At 48.3% G+C, this 19531-nt stretch overlaps 1 protein-coding gene across 1 annotated transcript in view; it reads right to left on the bottom strand.

Annotated features, from left to right (window-relative positions):
• The window catches only part of PLB1 (phospholipase B1), a 143141-nt gene that overhangs the window by 41800 nt on the left and 81810 nt on the right, over positions 1-19531 (bottom strand). Inside the window, exons 22-34 of the mRNA XM_078444836.2 lie at positions 17672-17780; positions 14433-14484; positions 14007-14087; positions 10798-10863; positions 10411-10511; positions 8372-8453; positions 5606-5710; positions 5395-5490; positions 5104-5175; positions 4107-4145; positions 3509-3569; positions 2578-2636; positions 1363-1436 (exon numbers count right to left, since the gene is read on the bottom strand). Coding sequence (XP_078300962.2) covers positions 1363-1436; positions 2578-2636; positions 3509-3569; positions 4107-4145; positions 5104-5175; positions 5395-5490; positions 5606-5710; positions 8372-8453; positions 10411-10511; positions 10798-10863; positions 14007-14087; positions 14433-14484; positions 17672-17780 — 997 coding nt within the window. The remainder of the gene's footprint in view (positions 1-1362; positions 1437-2577; positions 2637-3508; positions 3570-4106; positions 4146-5103; positions 5176-5394; positions 5491-5605; positions 5711-8371; positions 8454-10410; positions 10512-10797; positions 10864-14006; positions 14088-14432; positions 14485-17671; positions 17781-19531) is intronic.

The following is a 19531-nucleotide window of genomic DNA, read 5'->3' as shown; positions in this document are numbered from 1 at the left end:
CTCCAGCTAAGACTGAGTGCAGCTGTCGCTCACGCCGTCTCCTGATTGTATGTCATAAGCCCTGCTTGCTTTCTTCCTCTCTGGCTTTCCTTTTTTGCACAGCCTCAGTAACATTTGGGGCACGGTGGTCAGACGGCGAGGCTTGGTTTGGTTCAGAGTTGGATCCCCTCTACCCCGCTGAGGGGCTGGGGCAACCTGGGGGTCCCCCGGGAGCTGGGAGGCATTTACTTCAGTGGATGGTGTCCTCTTGCTACCCACACCCGGGGCCCTCTCTCCCTTGCTCCCCACCTAGGAAATCCTTCCCCTCTGGGGCTGTCCTCCGAGTTGGCGGGAGAAGTGCCACAGTCTCGGTCATCCCCACACTGCTCCCTCTCCCTTTCCTGAAAGAAACGCTCCACTTGAATTCACTGGGCAGAAAAGGGAGGAGGCGAGCGTGTGGTCTGGCTGCAAAACTTCTCCTTAGCACTCTGCCCTCTCCTGGCTGGCCTTGTTCTAGTTGTTTTGAATTCTGAGCTAATTGCCTGTTACTGTGAAGCATCCACAAACGTGAACTTCATTGGGAACCGAAAGAAACTTAAGAAAACCCACCCGCATCCGCCTACTCCCCTGACGCACCGCGAGCTTTTCTGCTCCCTGTCTGGAATGCCCTCTCTCATCTAATTGCTAATCTGTCCATTCCCACCTTCTCTGCAAAGCCTCCCTCTCCCCTGGCAGGGTTGATTATTCCCTCTTCTCTCTTCCTGTAGCCCGCGGGCGGGTATCTTTCATTTTTGAATAGCACTTGCCAATTGAGCACGGGCATTTGTCTGTGTTCCCTGTACGTCCCCTCGCCCACCGCCCACCCGCCTCAGTGCCTGGTATCTTGCAGGCATACAGGAAGGGCTCAGGGGCTATGACTCTGTCTTGATCATCTCCTCTTGAAGTGGTATATTGCATTTCAGAGTTTTCTGGACAGATGTGTACATCCATGTAAAGGCAGAGGTGTGAGTGCAGAATGACATGGATAAATGCACAGAGACGGTAACCAGATGGAGATCTCCACGTGCACATACACACACAAACAGGCAGATGAAAACTCAAAAGTTTGGTGCTTTTCGGGTGCATTTCATGTTGGATTTGCTGACCCAGGAGTCTGACAAGAACCCTGGTTTTCTTTTTCTGCAAAAAAGTTATCAACAATAAAATATCCTCTCCATTCACCGTATGATCACATTTTGCAGAAATATACAGGTTTTTCTTCTGAAAGCCCCTTCCAGACCTGGTCCTTCCTCTTTGGTATTTATGTGTTTAAAAGAGACAACCCCCCTCGTCTAGGTTCTGAGAGTGAACTTGGGGAGGGAGGGGGTACAGGCTTAACATTACCTATATGACAGCCCCCGATACTGAGTGGTGACGTCAGAAAGGTCATCTGGTTTGGAGCCAATTCCATTGCCGGCCTTTGAATATATACCAAAATACGTAGGAAAATGAGTAAGTCAGAGGAAAGGGACACAGGCGGTTCCCAACACACGCATCGCGTGGCACGAACAGACCCTGGACCGGGAGTCAGAGACCAGGCTTGCCTTCTGCCACCTCCTTTCCAGCTATCTGCCTTCCCTGAATCTCAGCTGTCTCCTTACTGAACTGAGGACGTGACCTGCTGATCTCCTAGGATTATTTTGATGACCAAATTGGATCATAGCTGTAAAAGCAGCTTTGAAAACTCCCCAGTGCTTCGCACATCTGAGAAGCTGCCATATCATTACCACCAGCACTATGTTCCTAAGTTCTTTGATAAGCATGAAGAAAGAGCCTATAGATTGGAGTGGATGGCAGGGGACAGATTTCTCACAAACTGCACATGTCTCCTCTTTCCCTCTGGGACATTCTGTAAGGCAATCGGTCATCTGGGATGGTAAGGGCCCTGTTTCTTGGAACTTAGGAACAGGGCTTTAGCCACAATTATGGACTCTGCTGCTTTCCATGAAGATGGAAAGAGGGGCTGAGTCAATCCAAAGCACAATCCAAAGGGAAAGGAGCACCCCCACAGGTAGGTTTAGAAGATTGTTTTGAGTTGAAACGACCTATTTTTGTAATCATTAAAAAAAAAAAAAAAGTGTCGTTAGGTGTTCAAAACCTCCACTATTTGAAACAATTCAGCTGTGGGGCGCCTGGGTGGCTCAGTCGGTTAAGCGGCCGACTTCGGCTCAGGTCACGATCTCGCGGTCCGTGAGTTGGAGCCCCGCGTCGGGCTCTGTGCTGACAGCTCGGAGCCTGGAGCCTGTTTCAGATTCTGTGTCTCCCTCTCTCTGACCCTCCCCCATTCGTGCTCTGTCTCTCTCTGTCTCAAAAATAAATAAACGTTAAAAAAAAAAAAAAACTATTAAAAAAAAAAAAAAAAGAAACAATTCAGCTGACTCCTGAGAAAGATTTCCTCTTGCACACCTGCTTGAGAAAGTGGCTGCAAAATCAAACCACTGCCATGCTCTCAGATCGACAGAGCCAGGACAGGGGTGCAGGGCAACACAGAGGCCGGGGTGCAGACCCTGGAACTGGCACAGCCCCACCGCACCCCAACTGGGGCCCAAGAGTCCTTACGGTCAGAGAATCCCCCAGCGCAGCCACAACTTGGATATCTGCCGGTCTCAGGGTGTGCACTGGAAAGACAAGTGGACACACTTGAGTCCGTGGGAAGGAACCTGTAGTCGGAGCCTACGGCTTCCTGCTTCAAGCAAGACCAGAAATATGACCCGCATGTGTGTTTGGGCCATGGAGGCCGACAGAGGTTATATGAGGAATTTTCCCATAAAGAGACCCAACGATAAGTCCTGGACCTATGGGGAGAGAGGTGCTGAGGGAGAAGGAGAGGGAATGGATGGATGGATGGACAGATGGACGGACAGATGGTAGAGAGGGCAGAGTAGAATCAACCGCTTCAGTGCCAGTGGTCGTGTGGGAGGCCAGCAGTGACCTGAGCACAGGACCGCAAGGGCACCAGACCATCTGAGATATGGTACAGAGTCTGGTGCTCAGCCCGTTTAGAGCTGGGCTCTGGGTTTTCACCCAAAATCTGAGAAATAATCATGTTAGGCCTTTCCCTGCCCCAAATCTCTCTACTAGAAAGTAGGGCTAGAAAGTTGCAGAGTCTGGGACCACAGGACACCCTGCAGAGCTGGCTCACTCTTGGGACTCCCCGGGTACCCCACCCCCACCTCTGGGCCTCAGTGCGGTCACACCACTGGGGTAGGGAGAACTCATGTGGCTCCCCGACATGTGCTCCCTCAAGAGGCTGAATGAGAAGGCAGCAAACGGTTCCTGGCCTGGTCACCATGGGTCCTGCTGGCTAATGACATGGCTGCAGGGCAGAGGGGGACAAGGCAGGGACATATCCCAGGCAACCACCCAGACAGGAAGCAAGCACTAGCCCTGTGTCATTTAGTTCCATATGCCAAGTCTTGTCAGAGCACTTGTTGGCCCCTGAGTCCTCGTGGAGGGGCCCAGGGGTCCTGGTGTCTCATGAGGAACTTACCTGAGGTGGGCGGTGAGGCAGAAGGAGCTCTGTCCCTGCACAGCAGCTGGCTCCCATGACCCTACAGGCATAGAATGAATCCTGGAATCCCGGGTTGAAAGGGACCCGAGATGCTGACTAGGTGTCACACTCACCCAGAGAGCTTTACCAAACACAGGTTCCTGGGTCCCACCCGGGGGGTGGGAGGGACGTGGAGGGGCACTGAAGAAGGCCCCCTAGGTGATCCCAGGCTGGGATCCGCTAACCGAGTTCAGAACCCGCGCCATCCAAGGCAAGATCAGAGCATCAACTCAATGCCCTCACCCCACCCCCCTCCACCTCTGTGTCTGTGGCAGTTTTATGAAGAGGAACTCGATCTTCACTTATGTCTTTGATGAGGCTGTGATTTGACTGGCTGGCCTCCACCTGGGCTGTTACCAGTGCGGCTTATTCTGCCTGCCACCCTGTCCGAAGGCGTAGGTGGCGGATCTCACACAGAAGCGTTCATTCCCCTCGGCTGCCCATCAGGACCCTTGCCAGCATTCCCACCCCGCCTTGTTGGGCCAGTCCCAGCCCAGGGGCTGCCCGCTGTGGAGAAAGGGGAGAAACAAGCCCGTACCTGCACGCTGTTCTTGTAGGTTCTCAGAAACGGCCAGAACTGTGAGAAGAGGGCGGTGAGCAATTCCAGCAAATTCTGCTTGCTTTCCGCACAACACTTTGGGCCTCCCCTGCCCCACATTCCCAGCCCCTCCCTGCCAGGCTGACCACTGCAGGCTCCCTCCCAGGATGCACTGGGCCTTCTCTGCAACCTGAACTTGTAGGAACGATTAGAATAAACCCTGTAGTGGCTCCAGAGGAGCAAGTCTGCTCTCAGGTTCCCACACAGCTGGCTGGGGCAGCTGTATCACCCCTCCTTTTGACCCTGCCCTTCCCAACAGAGCCTCTCTAGGGCCCTTGCCACCCCCACTCTGCCTAGGCAAGAAAAGACAGGTGCTTTGAGGTCCTGCCCCACATAAGCCTCAGCTCAGTCTAGGGACCCCTCTGGGAATACAGAGACATGCGTAGAGGTGAGGGAACAGCTACAGAGATCCAAGAATCTTCCTGAAAACTGGTGAGTGAGCATAGGGGTCTTCTTTCTTTGCTCTGGCTTCCAGTTGACCAGCCCCATCCCCAACCCTTGTCCTAGCAGATGTTATTCCGGGTCTCAGTTCCTTGTTCTTTCTATCCCACCATGGAGGCAGCGGCTACACGGAGACAGGGTATCCTATTGTCCCATCCTTGTCCTTGAGGATCGCTACTGCCCTCAGTCTCCAAAATGAGAGCTGGGTGGTGCTGTCACATTCCTCTTCCCAGCTGGAGAGAACTGTGTGCAGCCCAGACTTGTGCTAGGGTTCCCTGGGACGTGGACAAAGGAGCACCCTAGGGGCCTCTGGCCACTGGGGGCTGTCACCCCTCATGGTCCAACCAGATAGGGCTCTGTGGATGGTTCACTGAGTCTGGGGTAGGGGTAGGATCTGGGGGTGAAATGAACTGAGAAACCTCACAGAGGTGTCAAAAGCCTGGAAAAGATGCTTCAGATAAATAGACCTGTTGCAAGGATGAACTTCCCACTCTACCTGGGTCGGACATGTGATATTGATCTTGTGTTCAAAATTATGCTGCGTTGTCTTCTGGCCAACAGGTTCCAGCTAAGGCAAGAAGCAGAAAAGAGGTGGCAAGAATGGGAAGGTCAGGAGGCAGGTCGGGGCTGGGGAAGGGAGGGAGGGGTGTGGGGAATGTGGTTTGTCATCATTGCGGTGTGGGAGATCACACAGCCTGAGTGATGGGTCTCTGAACTCCTTCAAGAGCTTGCCAGAGACTTTCTCCTCCCAGAGGGAGAATAATTTTCCCGACCTCAGTCGTCTTACCATGTTGTTCCAGAGGGCACTGGCCGCGTGAGCGTGAGCTTTCCTGCTGAAGTGGAAACAGTCAGGAGCGAAGAAAGAGCTGTCGGGCAGCCCCGCCTGGTCACAGGGCAGAAAAGGGGGAGGCACGTTATAGGGACGTTGGATACAGAAATGACACTACAAACTGGACACTGCGTGGCTCCCCTTTACCCATGATCGTTGCTTTCGTTACCGAGGTCTTTGGCATGTCCACTTTTTCAAAAAATGGCTGCACGACCACCGTGAAGTCCTCCCTTGTGTCGTATCGCCCATTTTCAACCAGCTGGTGAGTCCCCTCCTGCAGGAGGCAAACGGGGCAAGGGTCAGGGGCCTCTTTGCACCGGGCCTTGTGCAATCTTTTTCTCTGCCATAGAGTTTAAACAGAGTCTGACCCTGGAGTGAAATCAATCTGTAGCAAAATCTCAACCTATCGGGAACCAACTAGTTACTTTTTAGATCAGCCTTTATCTCAGACCCTGCCCCCAACCCCAGCTGCCATTGCATATATTTGACCGAGGCTGTGGAAAAAAACCAAAACCAAAAACAAAAACAAAAGGAAAGATAAGGAAAAACCCGAGACCATCAGCTGGATCTCCTTTTAAAGCTTCTGATTAAAGACTGGGGCAGGGGACATTGGGGAGGGGATAGAGTATTGATTTGAACAAATGACTTTTTGGGATAATCCTTACATTTAACTTATTTCTGCCCTACATTTGTTTAGAAAATCAAAGGTGAATCAGCAATGGCACTTACTGCCCATTTCTATCATTCGTGCATGGTGTGTGTGTGTGTGTGTGTGTGTGTGTGAGAGAGAGAGAGAGAGAGAGAGAGAGAGAGAGAGAGAGAGAGAAAGCGCGCATGAATGGTCCTGTGCTTGTACACTTCTTTGAAACTCTCAGATCTGTCCAGGAGGGTAACAGGGCTGTTACTCTCATAGCTCCCACTTGGGCTTGGTTCCAGGAGGACCAACTATCCCAATTCTGGCTTCAAATTCTGCCAGCCTCTGCCATTTCACTGCTTGCCAGATTTCTAGCAGATGGGGCCAGGACCCTGGCTGGAGAGGGAAGTCAGGAACCTTAGTGGGGGCATTTCAGAAGGACCATGTACTTCCTTTTCCCAGGGGCAGCCAGAAAGAGAGTGCAATACCACTAAGTAGCTGTGTGACTTTCAGCAAGATGCTCTCCCCTCTCTGGACCTCTCTTTCCTCATCTGTAAATGAAGGGTGTTTGGCAAGGCCTGGACCATCCTTTAGATCCCTTCTGATGCTACTGATTACCCTGTGGATGAGACACAATGGCACACAGTGGAACTGTGCATCCCTTGAGAAATGAAAGAGTGTCTAGAATGCCTGGCTCATGGTGGTTTTTAATGCAATGATCACCTCCATGGCGAGTTACGGGAACCATAGCTTTTGCAGAAAGTAGTGAGTGAGAAGATTCTGAGAGCGGGCTTGATGGCCTGCTGTGGCTGACCTGCGAGCTCCTCCAGGATCTCATTGGTAACCGAGATCAGACCTGGAAATGGCAGACTAGAGAGGTTGGTGAAGGCAATTTTGGTGAATAGATTTCCTTTCCTTTCCTTTCCCTTCCTTTCCCTTCCTTTCCCTTCCTTTCCCTTCCTTTCCCTTCCTTTCCTTTCCCTTCCCTTCCCTTTCCTTTTCGCTGACCACCAGCATCTGAATCCACTTTCTATGTTTGGAAAAACTCCACTATACTAAGAGCAACCTGCCTCCCACTGTAGAAGGGGAGAAAGATGAATGCTGGCTCTCCCAATGACCCTCACACTAGGGCTTAGGCACAGGCCCCGGGGCCCTCCAGAGCTGGTGATAGAAAGACGAACAGCCCAGAATCCTTTCTGCTAAGGGTGGCAGCTGCATTCAGTTCCTAAAAGCAGCAGTGACAGCTGTGTCCACAATGTTTCCACTGAACTAGTTCTTTGGCCTGATTTTGATCCTTATGGCTTGGACCCTAGAATTTCACGATTCTGTGATTTCTCATGGCACAGCCTCTGAGCCTCGCTTTTTAACTCTTTCAGACACTCTGCTCGTATAACACATCTGCCAAAATTAACCAGCAGTGCAGAGGTTTTTGTTGCTTGCACCCAAGAACCTGTTCCATCTGGAGCAGCCTTGCTTTCATGGCCATAACCTTGGCTGCCTTCCCCCGCCTGCTGCCGGCCATGGACTTCCTCACCAGGGGAAGAGGTGCCTGCCCACAGCAGAAGGAGGTGCAGCTGGGGAGTCACCCAGAGGGTGATAGATAGAAGTTCATTCCCCTGAGCCCTGATACCCCCGACAGGCATGGCTGCCTCAAAGCAGGGAAGTGGTTCTACTCCAAGGAGTCCATGGGTTTGAAGGATGGAACCACTCTGGAAGCTGTTTGCAGCCTACCCTAGACAGCTAGAAGGCTACCATTGTCCTCTTGAGTGACTGGATGATTGTTTGGGGGAACTCAACATAGTCAAGGGATCCATTTGCTCTGCTCAAAGATTGGATGGAAAAAGTCCCCAAATGAAGAACCCACAGGATGTTTGGAGATCACCTGCTGACTTTCTTTCTCCCTGTGCTCCCCAATAACACCTGTTTCCCTGGAAGAGGAGGACAGAGGAAATGCAAGTGATCTCACTGAATCCTCTAGACTCTCTTAGACAGAAACGGTTTCCCAGCCAGGAGTCGGAAGCTCATAAACATTTCTCAAGGACAAATGGAAATATATTTGCGTGTAAGGCCAGGCACTGAGATTTGGTGAAATATGTTCAGTGACTTCGTTGTTTACAGCTTGATTCAAATAAACTGAATTACAGTCCCTGCTGCCTCTCAGAGTATCTTTAAATCTGTAAACTGGTCAGTGGTAACCTCACACTGGACAGCTGGGGTCAAGATAACGTAAGCATGTGCTCATTTTCTAACCAGAGCAATCAGACGACATCTTGGGCAGTCTTAGAACCTTTCCTGGCTTACCTGGTATTTCTTATTGACTTCGATGAGGGAGGCAAGTTCTGGTGAGTTATCATCAAACTTCAGGACACAGGAGCACAGATTCCTGTAGACCAAACCAAGGAGAGGCCCCACCCCATCAAAATTGCCATCTGAATGCATGAGATTGAGATTCAGAACCTATTTAATTTGGAGGTACCAGAGGAAGCCGAAGAAAATTCAACAGACCTGGATTTTCTCCTTAAAGTGAAATAGTTACTTCTGACATCTGCAGGAGTGACTTACAGAGCTGAGTTACCTTATGACTGTCTGAAGACAGATGGCACAGATAAGGCACACCTACTTTTAAATAATAAAAATGACAACAATAAGAGGGGCTAATGCATATTACTGTTTACTGTGCCAAGAGCTTTATGGGTATGAACGCATTTAATCCTCTCAGCTATTCAAGAGGTTGGATTATCATTATCCTCACTGTATAGATGAGAAAACTGAGGCTCAGTGTGGTTGAGTACTTTCTCAAGGTCACACGGAGACTAAGTGTGGGAGCTAGGACTTGAACTCAAGAACGTCTGGTCTGATCCCTGGTTAAACTGCTTCTGTCCAGTCTGTATCTCTGCTGTGATTGGCCACCTTGCATATCCAGGCTTTTGGTCTAAGGGGGTGAGGGTATAATAGTAGATGGCTTAGAGTAGATGGCCCTCCGAGGAAGGCTCGACCACTGAGACAGGACGGCAGAGAGGCGGCAGACCAAGGTGACCCCCAGTCTGCCTAACCTGTCGGTGACTTGGCCATTTCAGAGCTGAGAACAGACCTGGCAAATGCCTACTCCGAACCTTTAGCTTTAATTGTCTAAAAACCCCGCGGTGACTGGTAGCAAGAGATTTGGGGGTAAGCTGCTCTGAAATGAATACACTGAATCCCCCGTGTGGCCCAGTGACTGGAGAAAGTGGGAGCCAGAGAATGAGTCAGCAGCTGAAAATAGCATGCCTGACACCAGCTGCATTAATAGGCCTGTGTCATCCAGCAGCCATCCTCCTGCTCACGGTGTCCTCAGGCCTTCCCCGGGGGACCTGTGCAATCTGGGCCCCCAAGTGCGGTCTGGCATGGATCTTCAGGGTGGCGGCCAAGGTACCCCTTCATTTCCAAGAGCAAACCTGGCCCTTGTGAATTATTCATTCACTCATTCAGCAAACAGCCACAGAGCCCCTACACTGTGCTAGCAGTGACTCAGACAGAGGTCAGGGCTGTTGGGGGAGAGGCACATGAATAATCAGCACGTGGTGTGCCCAGGGCTGTGGTGGGGGCCTGGGAAGAGCTGCAGAGCTAGGGAGGAAGCTGGGCTGGGGCACAGCCACCGTGGCCTGGGCTAATGGTCCAGAGAGGGCCTTACAGGAAGCAATGCTGTGAGAAATGTTCATGCTCGGGTTAGAAGGGTATCTTAACCCTGAAGGTCATGGAGATGTGTAATATCAGAGAGGGAACTACCTTTGTTGGCTCTGGAGACAGAATAAAGAAGGCTTCTCAGGGACTTTCCCAGGACCAGGGCGCTCTATGCTCTGGGAAGACTGTCCTCCAGATCCTGATTATAATTTGTCCCCCCTCTCCTCTAAGTGACAAGAGCCCTACATTTGTGATTGCCCAGCCAGGAGCACCCATGCCAAACAGAAGCTCCCTCTGTCCTGGAGATGGGCCTGTAGGGGTGGGGAAGCTCTGGATACACTTAGTGGTGGCCCGTGAGCCTGGCCATGCAGGACCACTCCGTTCCTCACACTTTACTCTTCCCTCCCCTGAGAACTGAAGGGTGTCCTGAGCCGCCATGACAACAGGAGCACGGCTGGGTTGTAAGTACATACTTGGAGGGTAGATGAGGCCTACGCTCAGTCACGAAAACCCGTTAGGCCTTGTCGGGCTGGAAAATGGGGTGGTCTTAACACTTCTCACACATCTGCCCTTGGGCTTTCTAAGTAATTGAGATTACTTTCTGCTAAGGGTCTCATGGCGCTACAGGGAACGGGGCCGGGGAGCGGGTGGGTGGGTGGTTGGGGAAGCTTCCTTCTCACCTAAGGATCAGCCTTGGGCAGCTGACTTTCTTCTCCTGATACAGCTCCCTCAGGTTGATGATCTCCAGAACATTTACCAGGTTCACAAATGCCCGAGGAACCTGAGGGAAGGCAAGACCAGTCCCTAAGAGGACCAAGGTCAGGGGATCCAGTCTCTCATCTGGGTCTGGGGCCAGCTGGGTCTGTGGTCTTTAATGTGGCCCCGTCCACTTCCTTATCCCTCCTGCCCCACCTCCCCCCATTGACACTGTATTTAGGACAAAGCATGGTCAGCACTGGCCTCCAGGGAAAGGCAGGCAGGAAGCCAGAGCTGCCTCTGGGCCAAGCCTGAGGCCCAAGAAGGACGCGGTTGAACTGCACAGAGGCCACGCAGACCAGCTTCCACACCTCAGCATGGAGGATGTCCAGAGCCTTCCTGATGTTGTCCGTGAAGTTCTGGGGAGAATAGTGGACCTGCAAGAAGACAAAATGTTTAACACCATTCACTACCCAATCTCTCTGCAGACCAGGGCCATTTCCTCTCTTGGGTCCCCTTCTTCTTGTACTTCAGCCAGAACAGGCAACGTTGAAACATAAGGTTCACCTTCGGGGCCCCCAGCCTCTGCTCCAACCCCACTGTCCTTGGGCTGGTCGTGGTTGTGAGACCAGGGAAGCCTTTTTTTCTGCATGGAATTATGGAGAGCTCTGGATCCACTTTGCATTAGCGAGATGCAGGGCCTTAGCTAAAGCACATCACACCTCTGGGCCCCTCTAGAATGGGGTGTTGGAGCCTAGGACCTCTAAGATTCCTGTAGTTTGAATATTCTCTGATCCTATGGCCTGAGCTCTTTTCTTAGAGCCTCAAGTGCCTGGGGGACCTATGGCCCAATCAGATCACTTAAGGAGATGATGGGAGGGCAAGGGGGTCCTGGGAATCCTCTCCCCTAAGCATAAAAACATTTTAATCATTTTTTCTTCTGCTCTCCATACTTGTGGTTTAAAAAAAAAAATTTTTTTTTTTTTTTTTTTAAGTGGAACCCTTTCTCTGGCTTAAATCTAACCAAGAGCCCAAACTAATCAAAACTATAACTTTCAAGAAGGGGGGCAGGGCCATGGTCTAACTTCCCCACCCACTTTGCTAACAGCCCCAGGCCCACCGTGGGCCTTCACGTCACAGCCTGAAAACCTCAGACCCTGGTGACTTTGATGCCAGGGAAGCAGGCTGTGAGGGGTCTTGGGGGCAGGGTTGCCCCTCAGAGAAGAAGCTCCCAGGCTCAGCAAGACTCCCCACTTCCTCAACTTTCCTCTGCTGGTCCTCTTTCTGCCTGACAAATGTCCTCATTTTCCAGCCCCAGCTGGAAGGTCTCCTGCTCTGTGTAAACCTCTGACTCTCCCCCACACAAAACACAAATTCCCATGGCAATTCTTACTTTGGAACTCTCTTCTGTATCACTACAACCACATCATGATGTTTTCCTTATCATGTTATGGCAAGTTGTCTGCGCCTCCCTCCCTGACTGTGAGTTCCTTGAGGACAGAGACTCAAGGCTTAGCTCCTAGTACAGCGCCTGGCATATGGTACACGCCCAGCAAATGATACTAGAAATTAAAAACGTTCTGTTTATCAGAAAACACTATAAACAAAATTAAATAGAAAGCCACAAATAGGCAACATATTTGATAAAGGGGTTAGTATATTTAATATAAGGGGCTTTTAGAAATCAATAAGAGAGCGATAAATACCTTAACAGAAAATAGTCAATAGGCATAATATAGAACTTTTCAGGAGAAATTCAAATGAGCATTAAATAGAGGTTTATTCCTCCCTACTGATCAAGTAAATGCAAATTTTGAAAACAAGATACAATTTTTTCATTTATTAGATTAGCAGCTATTAAAACAAATAACATACATTGACAGATGGAGAGTGAGGAAATAGACATAACTGATACCAACATTCTGGAAGCAATTTGGCAATATGTATCCAAAACATTAAAAAATGTGCAGAATCCCCCCAAAATAAGATGGATGGATAAATCCATTAAACTTATAAGATAACATTTTGCTATATTAGCTTAATGGATTTAACAACTGTAAAATCTAGACGGTGGATATATGAGCCTCTCCTCCACAATTCTTTCCATTTCTCAGTATGTTTGTAAATTTTTGTGATAAAATATTAGGGGAAACATATATATCTTCTTGCTTAAAAGTCTTACTACTTGGAATACATATCAGGAAACAATTATAGATGTACATAGAGATGGATGTTTATCCTAGTATTATTTATAACAGGCATAATTAGAAACAATACAAGTTATGTCTCCAATGACTGGGGACAGCTAAATAAAGTATGGCCAATATAGGTTATGGGTGACTTATACGGTCATTAAGAATTATTTTATGGAAGACTAAATACTGACAGAGGAGTATCTTCCCAATGTATTGCTATTGAGAAAAAGCAGATGACCAAACAAGATTTCCAGAATGATGCTATTGTTAGCAAATAATAAAGCAATGGCTTCCCAATCACAGAACATGCTAGAAAGACATGCTAGACATGGCATTTCTGGATGTTGTTAATTACAGAGAATATTTTTTTTTCTCTGTACTTTGATATACTTCCTATGTGGATTGCTTATAAAATAAAATTTTTAAGAAAACCTATTATCTTTAAAGTCTGCTGGATTCCATGCGGAAGAGTTGCAGGCATGCCTAGCACAGGCAGAAAAGGTAGAAATTACAAGAAGGCCGAGTTGGGCTTCACACAAAAAGCACTACCAAAAAAATTGGTACCTGCTTATAATACTAAGTAGAGCACATTAGAGAGCTGCCTATTGCTGGGAATGTTCAACAGTTAGATTCTATGGAAGGCATTCCTGCCACAGGTAGAAGAGTGGTCAGTAGGGTCGAGGACAGCTCAGAGATTCTGGGGTTCCAGGAAGAAGTGCCACATCCACGAGGCAGCAGCCTGGCTCTTGGGTTTCCCATCAACTCGGAGAGACTTGGCTCCGAACCTTGCCTAAACGCTTGCGTTAGGAAATCAACCTTTCCATTCAATGTTTTTTATTTTTATTTTTGGGACAGAGAGAGACAGAGCATGAACGGGGGAGGGGCAGAGAGAGAGGGAGACACAGAATCGGAAACAGGCTCCAGGCTCCGAGCCATCAGCCCAGAGCCTGACGCGGGGCTCGAACTCACGGACCGCGAGATCGTGACCTGGCTGAAGTCGGACGCTTAACCGACTGCGCCACCCAGGCGCCCCTCAACCTTTCCATTCAAATGATGGCCTAGAGATGGTAAGGCAGTTCAATGCTGGAGAAAGGAGCTGACTTATAATGACCTAGATGAAGATACGCCTGATTTTTCCAGATCCTTGGAATGCTATCTTGGTTTCTAGAATATGATATGATAAGGTTCCCTTGTTATGAAACTTAATCAAGATCAATTTCATAACCAGCTTGGTTGAATCTTTTCCTGGAGGTGAATGCCTCCTTGGTCTCAGGGTTAATCCCAGGCCACAAGCCCCAAGTCCCAACCCCTGCTGTACTGCTCCAGCCACCGAGGGTGACAATCCCTTCCCTGGGGAGTCTTGAGTTAAGGGCCTGGAGACTCACCAGGTCACTGCAGAATTCACAGAGATCGTTGCCTCCTATAAACAGGGTTATTATCTTCCAATCTTCCTGAAAATTTATCTTCTGAAATGAATAGGAAACCAACAAGTAAGTGCCTTGCTCCAGAGTCAAGTCAAGGAAAAGTGCTGAACATTGGCAGGGATGGATCCTCACATACCAGAGGGTTTAATGGACATTAACAATTCCTGTTCTTTGGTTTTGGGGTCCTGAGATCATAGGTCACAGGTTGTAGGTGCTAAGTCATTTGCTGTTGTTTTTAAAGGTGGATTCTCTAGACTTCCATGTGGCCTCATCTCATCCTCTGCCCCAGAGCTGAGCCTTTCTGCCTCCACGGATTTCTCCTGCTCACTCTCTCTTCCGGGGAATCCTACCTCAAGCAGTCCCAGGTGGTGCTTCCCCCAGAATTACCGTGTCATTCTTCATCAGGTCCACCAGCCTCCTGGCCTGAACAGGTAAATTCCTGTGGGCACATAGGAAGAAGTCACCTGAGAAGCAAGGACTGTGAAGCGGGGCAGGGAGAGGACTTCGCAGAGATGGCAGGAACCAAATGTGCAACAGGATAGTTGGACGGAAGGCTATGTTCCTGCCCCAGATCACCTTTCCCATTCAGTCTCCACTGGAGGTGTGGGGGAGGCGGGGGAGTCGTGACTGTGCTTTGGGAAGGGCAGGGCACACCACACATGAGGGGGTGACTCAGAGGAATGTTTCCTGATTGGCCTCCTTGATGAAACGTCCTCCTTTCTCTTCCAAGCCAGGCTCATTCGGGGCAGACAGAAGGCTGTATGTGCGTTTCATGTCATACATTGCTGGGTATGAGCCTGATTCTGTGGTATGAACTCCACCTCAAGGGTACCCGCACCCTCGAGGTGACGTGGTTGAGTCAGACACACTCGGGCTTGACATTTAGTGGCCTCCTGCTGACTGTGGTCATGTAACTTAAGTTTGCAGTCCCCAAAGAGTAGAGATAAACCCCCCCTAACCGAGAGGGTCATGGAGAGCAGTGAATGAGATGAGCAAAGGAGCCTTGTGGAGTAAGAGCCACTCTTGGTGCCACACAGCATGGGGCTGACTCCTGCTTCCATCAGCCACTGCCTAGCTGTGAGATCTTGACAGAGTACTCGACTTGGCAAACCCTCAGTGTTTCCCTGTGTACCATGGGGACGGTAAGCATACCTTCTTCATCGAGTTGTCGGATGGATGAGATCAAGAACTTAGAGTAGCATGTGGTAAGCATCCACATTGGAAATAACCCACTGAATCACTACCACCACCACCACCATCGATACCAGTCTCTGGCACAGTGCCAGCAGGAAAATACTGGTTGTCAGATCTTCCTCTCTTTTTTAATAAAAAAAAATTTTTTTTTTTAGTTTATTTATTTTGAGATAGAGAGACAGTAAGCAAGCATCAGTCAGGGAGGGGCAGAGAGAGAGGGAAAGAGAGAATCTCAAGCAGACTCCACGGTGTCACGGCAGAGCCCGACATGGAGCTTGATCTCACGAACCTCGAGATCATGACTTGAGCTGAAACCAAGAGTCGGATGCTCAACCGACTGAGCCATCCCGGCACCCCAATTTCGTCCTCTCTTAACTATTAGCCCAGCTAGCCTGGTCTTAACCACAGTGAACAAAGTATCAAGATGACCTGGGTGGGAGTTTTGGGTAAGCCACTTAATCTCTTTGAGCCTTGGTTTCCGCATCTGTAAATCTGAAGCCATCAGGGCACATGCTCTGTGGACCAGAGTCTGATTACTTGACCTCTCTGAGCCTCAATATCCTCATTAAGAAAATGTGAGTATCTGACCTCTGTTCTGTCCAACTCACAATAACGACACGGAACACAGGGATAATAAACATGAAGCTGCCTTGTACATTGGACACTGCTGTTAGGTATGAGGGGTTATTACTGGACCCGGGATAAAGCCTGCAGGGCACAAGGACAACAGACCACATGGTTGAGTTGATGCTTTTGTTAAGACCACTTTGTCTCTTTGTGCTACAGTTTCTTCATCTGTCATCTGGGCGTAATAATCCCTAACTCCTCCCTACATCTCAGGATGTGCTTGGACAAATGGATTACTTGTGCAAAAGAGCCCCATGGCCTTGAGGACAGCAAGGGAGGAATCCATATGAATCACGCTCTGTTTTGCTTACTTTTATATTCTCCACGAAGGTTTCATTCTTGGATGCCTCCCTGACCGAATCATGCTTAGAAATGTCTCTCCTGATACTACAAGCTGACAAATGCTTTGGGAAAAAGCAAAGCTATGGTAATATTAAAGCCACAATTTTTAGGCAGTAAATTGGTAACCTTTCACTTTTCCCCCACCAAAAGGGAAAACGAAGCTGCAGAATTCATTATAAAACTGATCAGGTTTTGCAAAATCTCTCATTTGGATTATTCCTGTTGTGAATAAATAAGAGTTACTCAGGTGGCGAGTAGTTTCGGGATGGTATTGAATCGACTGGCCGAATGATGTCAGGGAATCTGGGAACCAAACACAGAATCCCTAAGATCTACATAGTAAAGAGGTTTGGGATTATTCTGGAAGAAAAACAGGATTAAGAAACAGAGAGGATCAAGGCACCTGGCTGGCTCAATTGGTTAAGTGTCCGATTCCCGATTTCAGCTCAGGTCATGATTTTGCAGTTCATGAGTTCGAGCCCCATATCAACACACAGCCTGCTTGGGATTCTCTCCACCCTCCCCCGCCCCTCCCCCAACTTGCACTCTCTCTCAAATAAATAAACTTTTTAAAAAATTAAAAAAAAAAAAAAACCAGAAAGGGTCTTTCCATATTTATCCTAGCTTCAGTGTGGTATTCACTTTTCTCTGACTAGGTGGCAAATCTGAGGAAGCACCCCAGGCTCGGGGATCATGGAGAGAAATGGAGGCGTAGGACCCAGGGAAGCCTACCCTGCTCTCGGAACCTTCCATTCAGTGTGCATGGACCCCTGCTCACCACCAGTTCACCCAGGTAGGTCCTGCGTTCCTGCTGCATTGCTACCGGGACCACCATCCTGACCCAACCTGTCTGCACAACTTCCAGCTCACCAGAACTTTCACATCCAACATGGCATGGAACCCCATAGCCACCCCATGGGAGAGCTTCACAGCCAGGCCCATCTCGGAGGCTAAGGTTTAGGGAGGCGGGATGTGTGTGCTAGGACTCAGACTCAGAGCTTCCTCCCAGGACCCATGCTCCTTCAGTGACCCAGGAAGGGTGCAAAGTTGAGAGCCTGAAAAGACTATTGGAAAGCATGTCTGAGGAAGGCAAGGAGAAGAAGACACGAAAGATGGAGCACTGAGGAAGCAATGAAAACTGGAACTCAGATTGAGCCCTCTCATACCACTGTCTTCTGTGGACATGAGATTTCTAAACAAGGCAAAGTAATTTGCTCAAAGCATATACCTGGCATCAGAGCAAACTGTGACTAGTTCCTGGGGTGGTGTTGGGGGTGGGCTAGTATGTTGTGTCCCACAGTGAGGGACACCCCAGGAGAGCCCAGCCAGTCCAGTCTTTGACCCCCAGACCTCTCCCTTGGACCAAACCTCCCAGCCTTCAGCCATACACCCCTGCCCAGGCCAAGCCCCCGACTAGGTCCCCAGAGGACCTCTGGGGCCACCCCCAAGGCTCCCCTGCTCACTCAGCTCGGGCTCCTGCCACAGCCTGATTTAGGAACGCTCCAGCACTGTTTTCTTTCCCGGTACCAATAGAGAAGCCCCTCAGGTTAGGGTTGAATTCGCGGAAGATGTCTGGAAATACAAAGAAGAGACATGCTTAGTAACTACCCCGAAAACAATCTTCACATTCCTTTGATAAGTGCCAGTGCATGTTAGGGACAAAGAACCCTCACCCTTCAAGCTCTTAACCTTACTGTTGACTCAGCCCAGAAAGAAAATGTCCAGCAGGCTGGTGCTTAACCACATGGGCAACACACGTACATTGGTGTTTCATGAATTATTGTCATGAATAAATGTGAGTCTGGGTCTGGTGCCTCTCTCATGCATTTTTCTTTTTGTTTTCTAGGTATATAATAATTTTTTGAGATAGAATTCGTACACCATGACATTCACCACTTAAAGTGCAGTTCAATAGCCCTTAGTCTATTCACAGAGCTGTGCAACCATCAACATAATGGACTTTAGAACATTTTCATCACCCCCAAAAAGAAACTCTGTGCACACGAGTCACTCCCCATTCCCTCCAACCCTGTGGCAACCACTAATTTACTTTCTCTCTGTGTAGGTTTGCTTATTCTATACATCTCATATAAACGGAATCATACAACATGACTTCTGTGGCTGGCTTCTGTCACAGACCATGTTTTCAGAGTTTATTCATGTTACAGCACACATCAGCGCTTGATTCCTTTCACTGCCAAATATCATCCCACTGTACGGATAGACCACATTTATCCATGCATCCTTTGAAGGATTGGGATTGTTCCCACTTTTTTGGCCATTATGAATAATGTTGCTACGAACAAGTTTACTTTTGTACTAGTTTTTGTGTGAATTTCTCTTGGATATACATTTAGGAAGAGAAATGTTGGCTCCTATGGTAACTGTTTAAACTTTTGAGGAACTTACAGACCTTTTTTCAAAGCATCTGTGTGATTTTATGTTCCTGTCAGGAGTGTAGGAGGGTCTTAATTTCTGCACATCCTCACCAACATTTATCTTTTTAAAAATAACAAATATAGTGGATGTGGAATGGTGCCTCATTATGATTTGGTTTGCTTTAATGGCTACTAATGTTGAACATCTTTTCATATACTTATTGGTCATTTGTGTATCTTCTTTGGTGAAATGTCTATTCAAATTGTTTGCCCATTTTTAATGGACCCAAATTAAATTGTCTTATTATTGAGTTTTAAGAGTTCTTTATATTTTCTAGATATAAGTTTCTTAGCAGATATGATTTACAAATATCTTCTTTCCCTCTTTGGGTTGTCTTTTTACTTTCTTGAGGGTATCTTTTGAAACTCAAAGGTGTTTAATTTTGTCCCATCTATTTTTTCTCTTGTGTCACTTGTGCTTTTGGTGTTGTGTCTAAGAAGTCTTTGTTTAGCCCAAGGCCATGAAGATTTGCTCCTATACTCTCTTCTAAGGGTGAATTTTAGCTCTTACATTTAAGCCTATTATCCATTTTGAGTTCATTTTTGTATATGGTGTGAGGTAGGAGTCCAACTTCATCATTTTGCATATGGCTATATACTTATCCCAACACTATTTATTGAAAAGACTATTCTTACCCATTGATGTTGGCACTCATGTTGAAAACGAGTTAACCATAAGTATGGAGGTTTATTTATGGACTCTCAATTCTATTCCATTGATCTATATGGCTATCCTTATGCCAGTACCACATTGTCTTCATTATTGCAGCTTTATAAGTTTTGAAATTGGGAAGTGTGAGTCCACTGGATTTGTTCTTTTTCAAAATTATCTTGGCTATTCTGGGTCTTTTAAATTTCCATATGAATTTTAGAGTCAGCTTGTCA

Source organism: Panthera onca, chromosome A3 (assembly GCF_046562875.1).
Source record: "Panthera onca isolate mPanOnc1 chromosome A3, mPanOnc1 haplotype 2, whole genome shotgun sequence".
In the NCBI taxonomy this organism is placed as follows: Eukaryota; Metazoa; Chordata; class Mammalia; order Carnivora; family Felidae; genus Panthera; species Panthera onca.
Note: the sequence above shows the minus strand (reverse complement) of the source record. Positions and strands in the feature narration are given on the sequence as shown.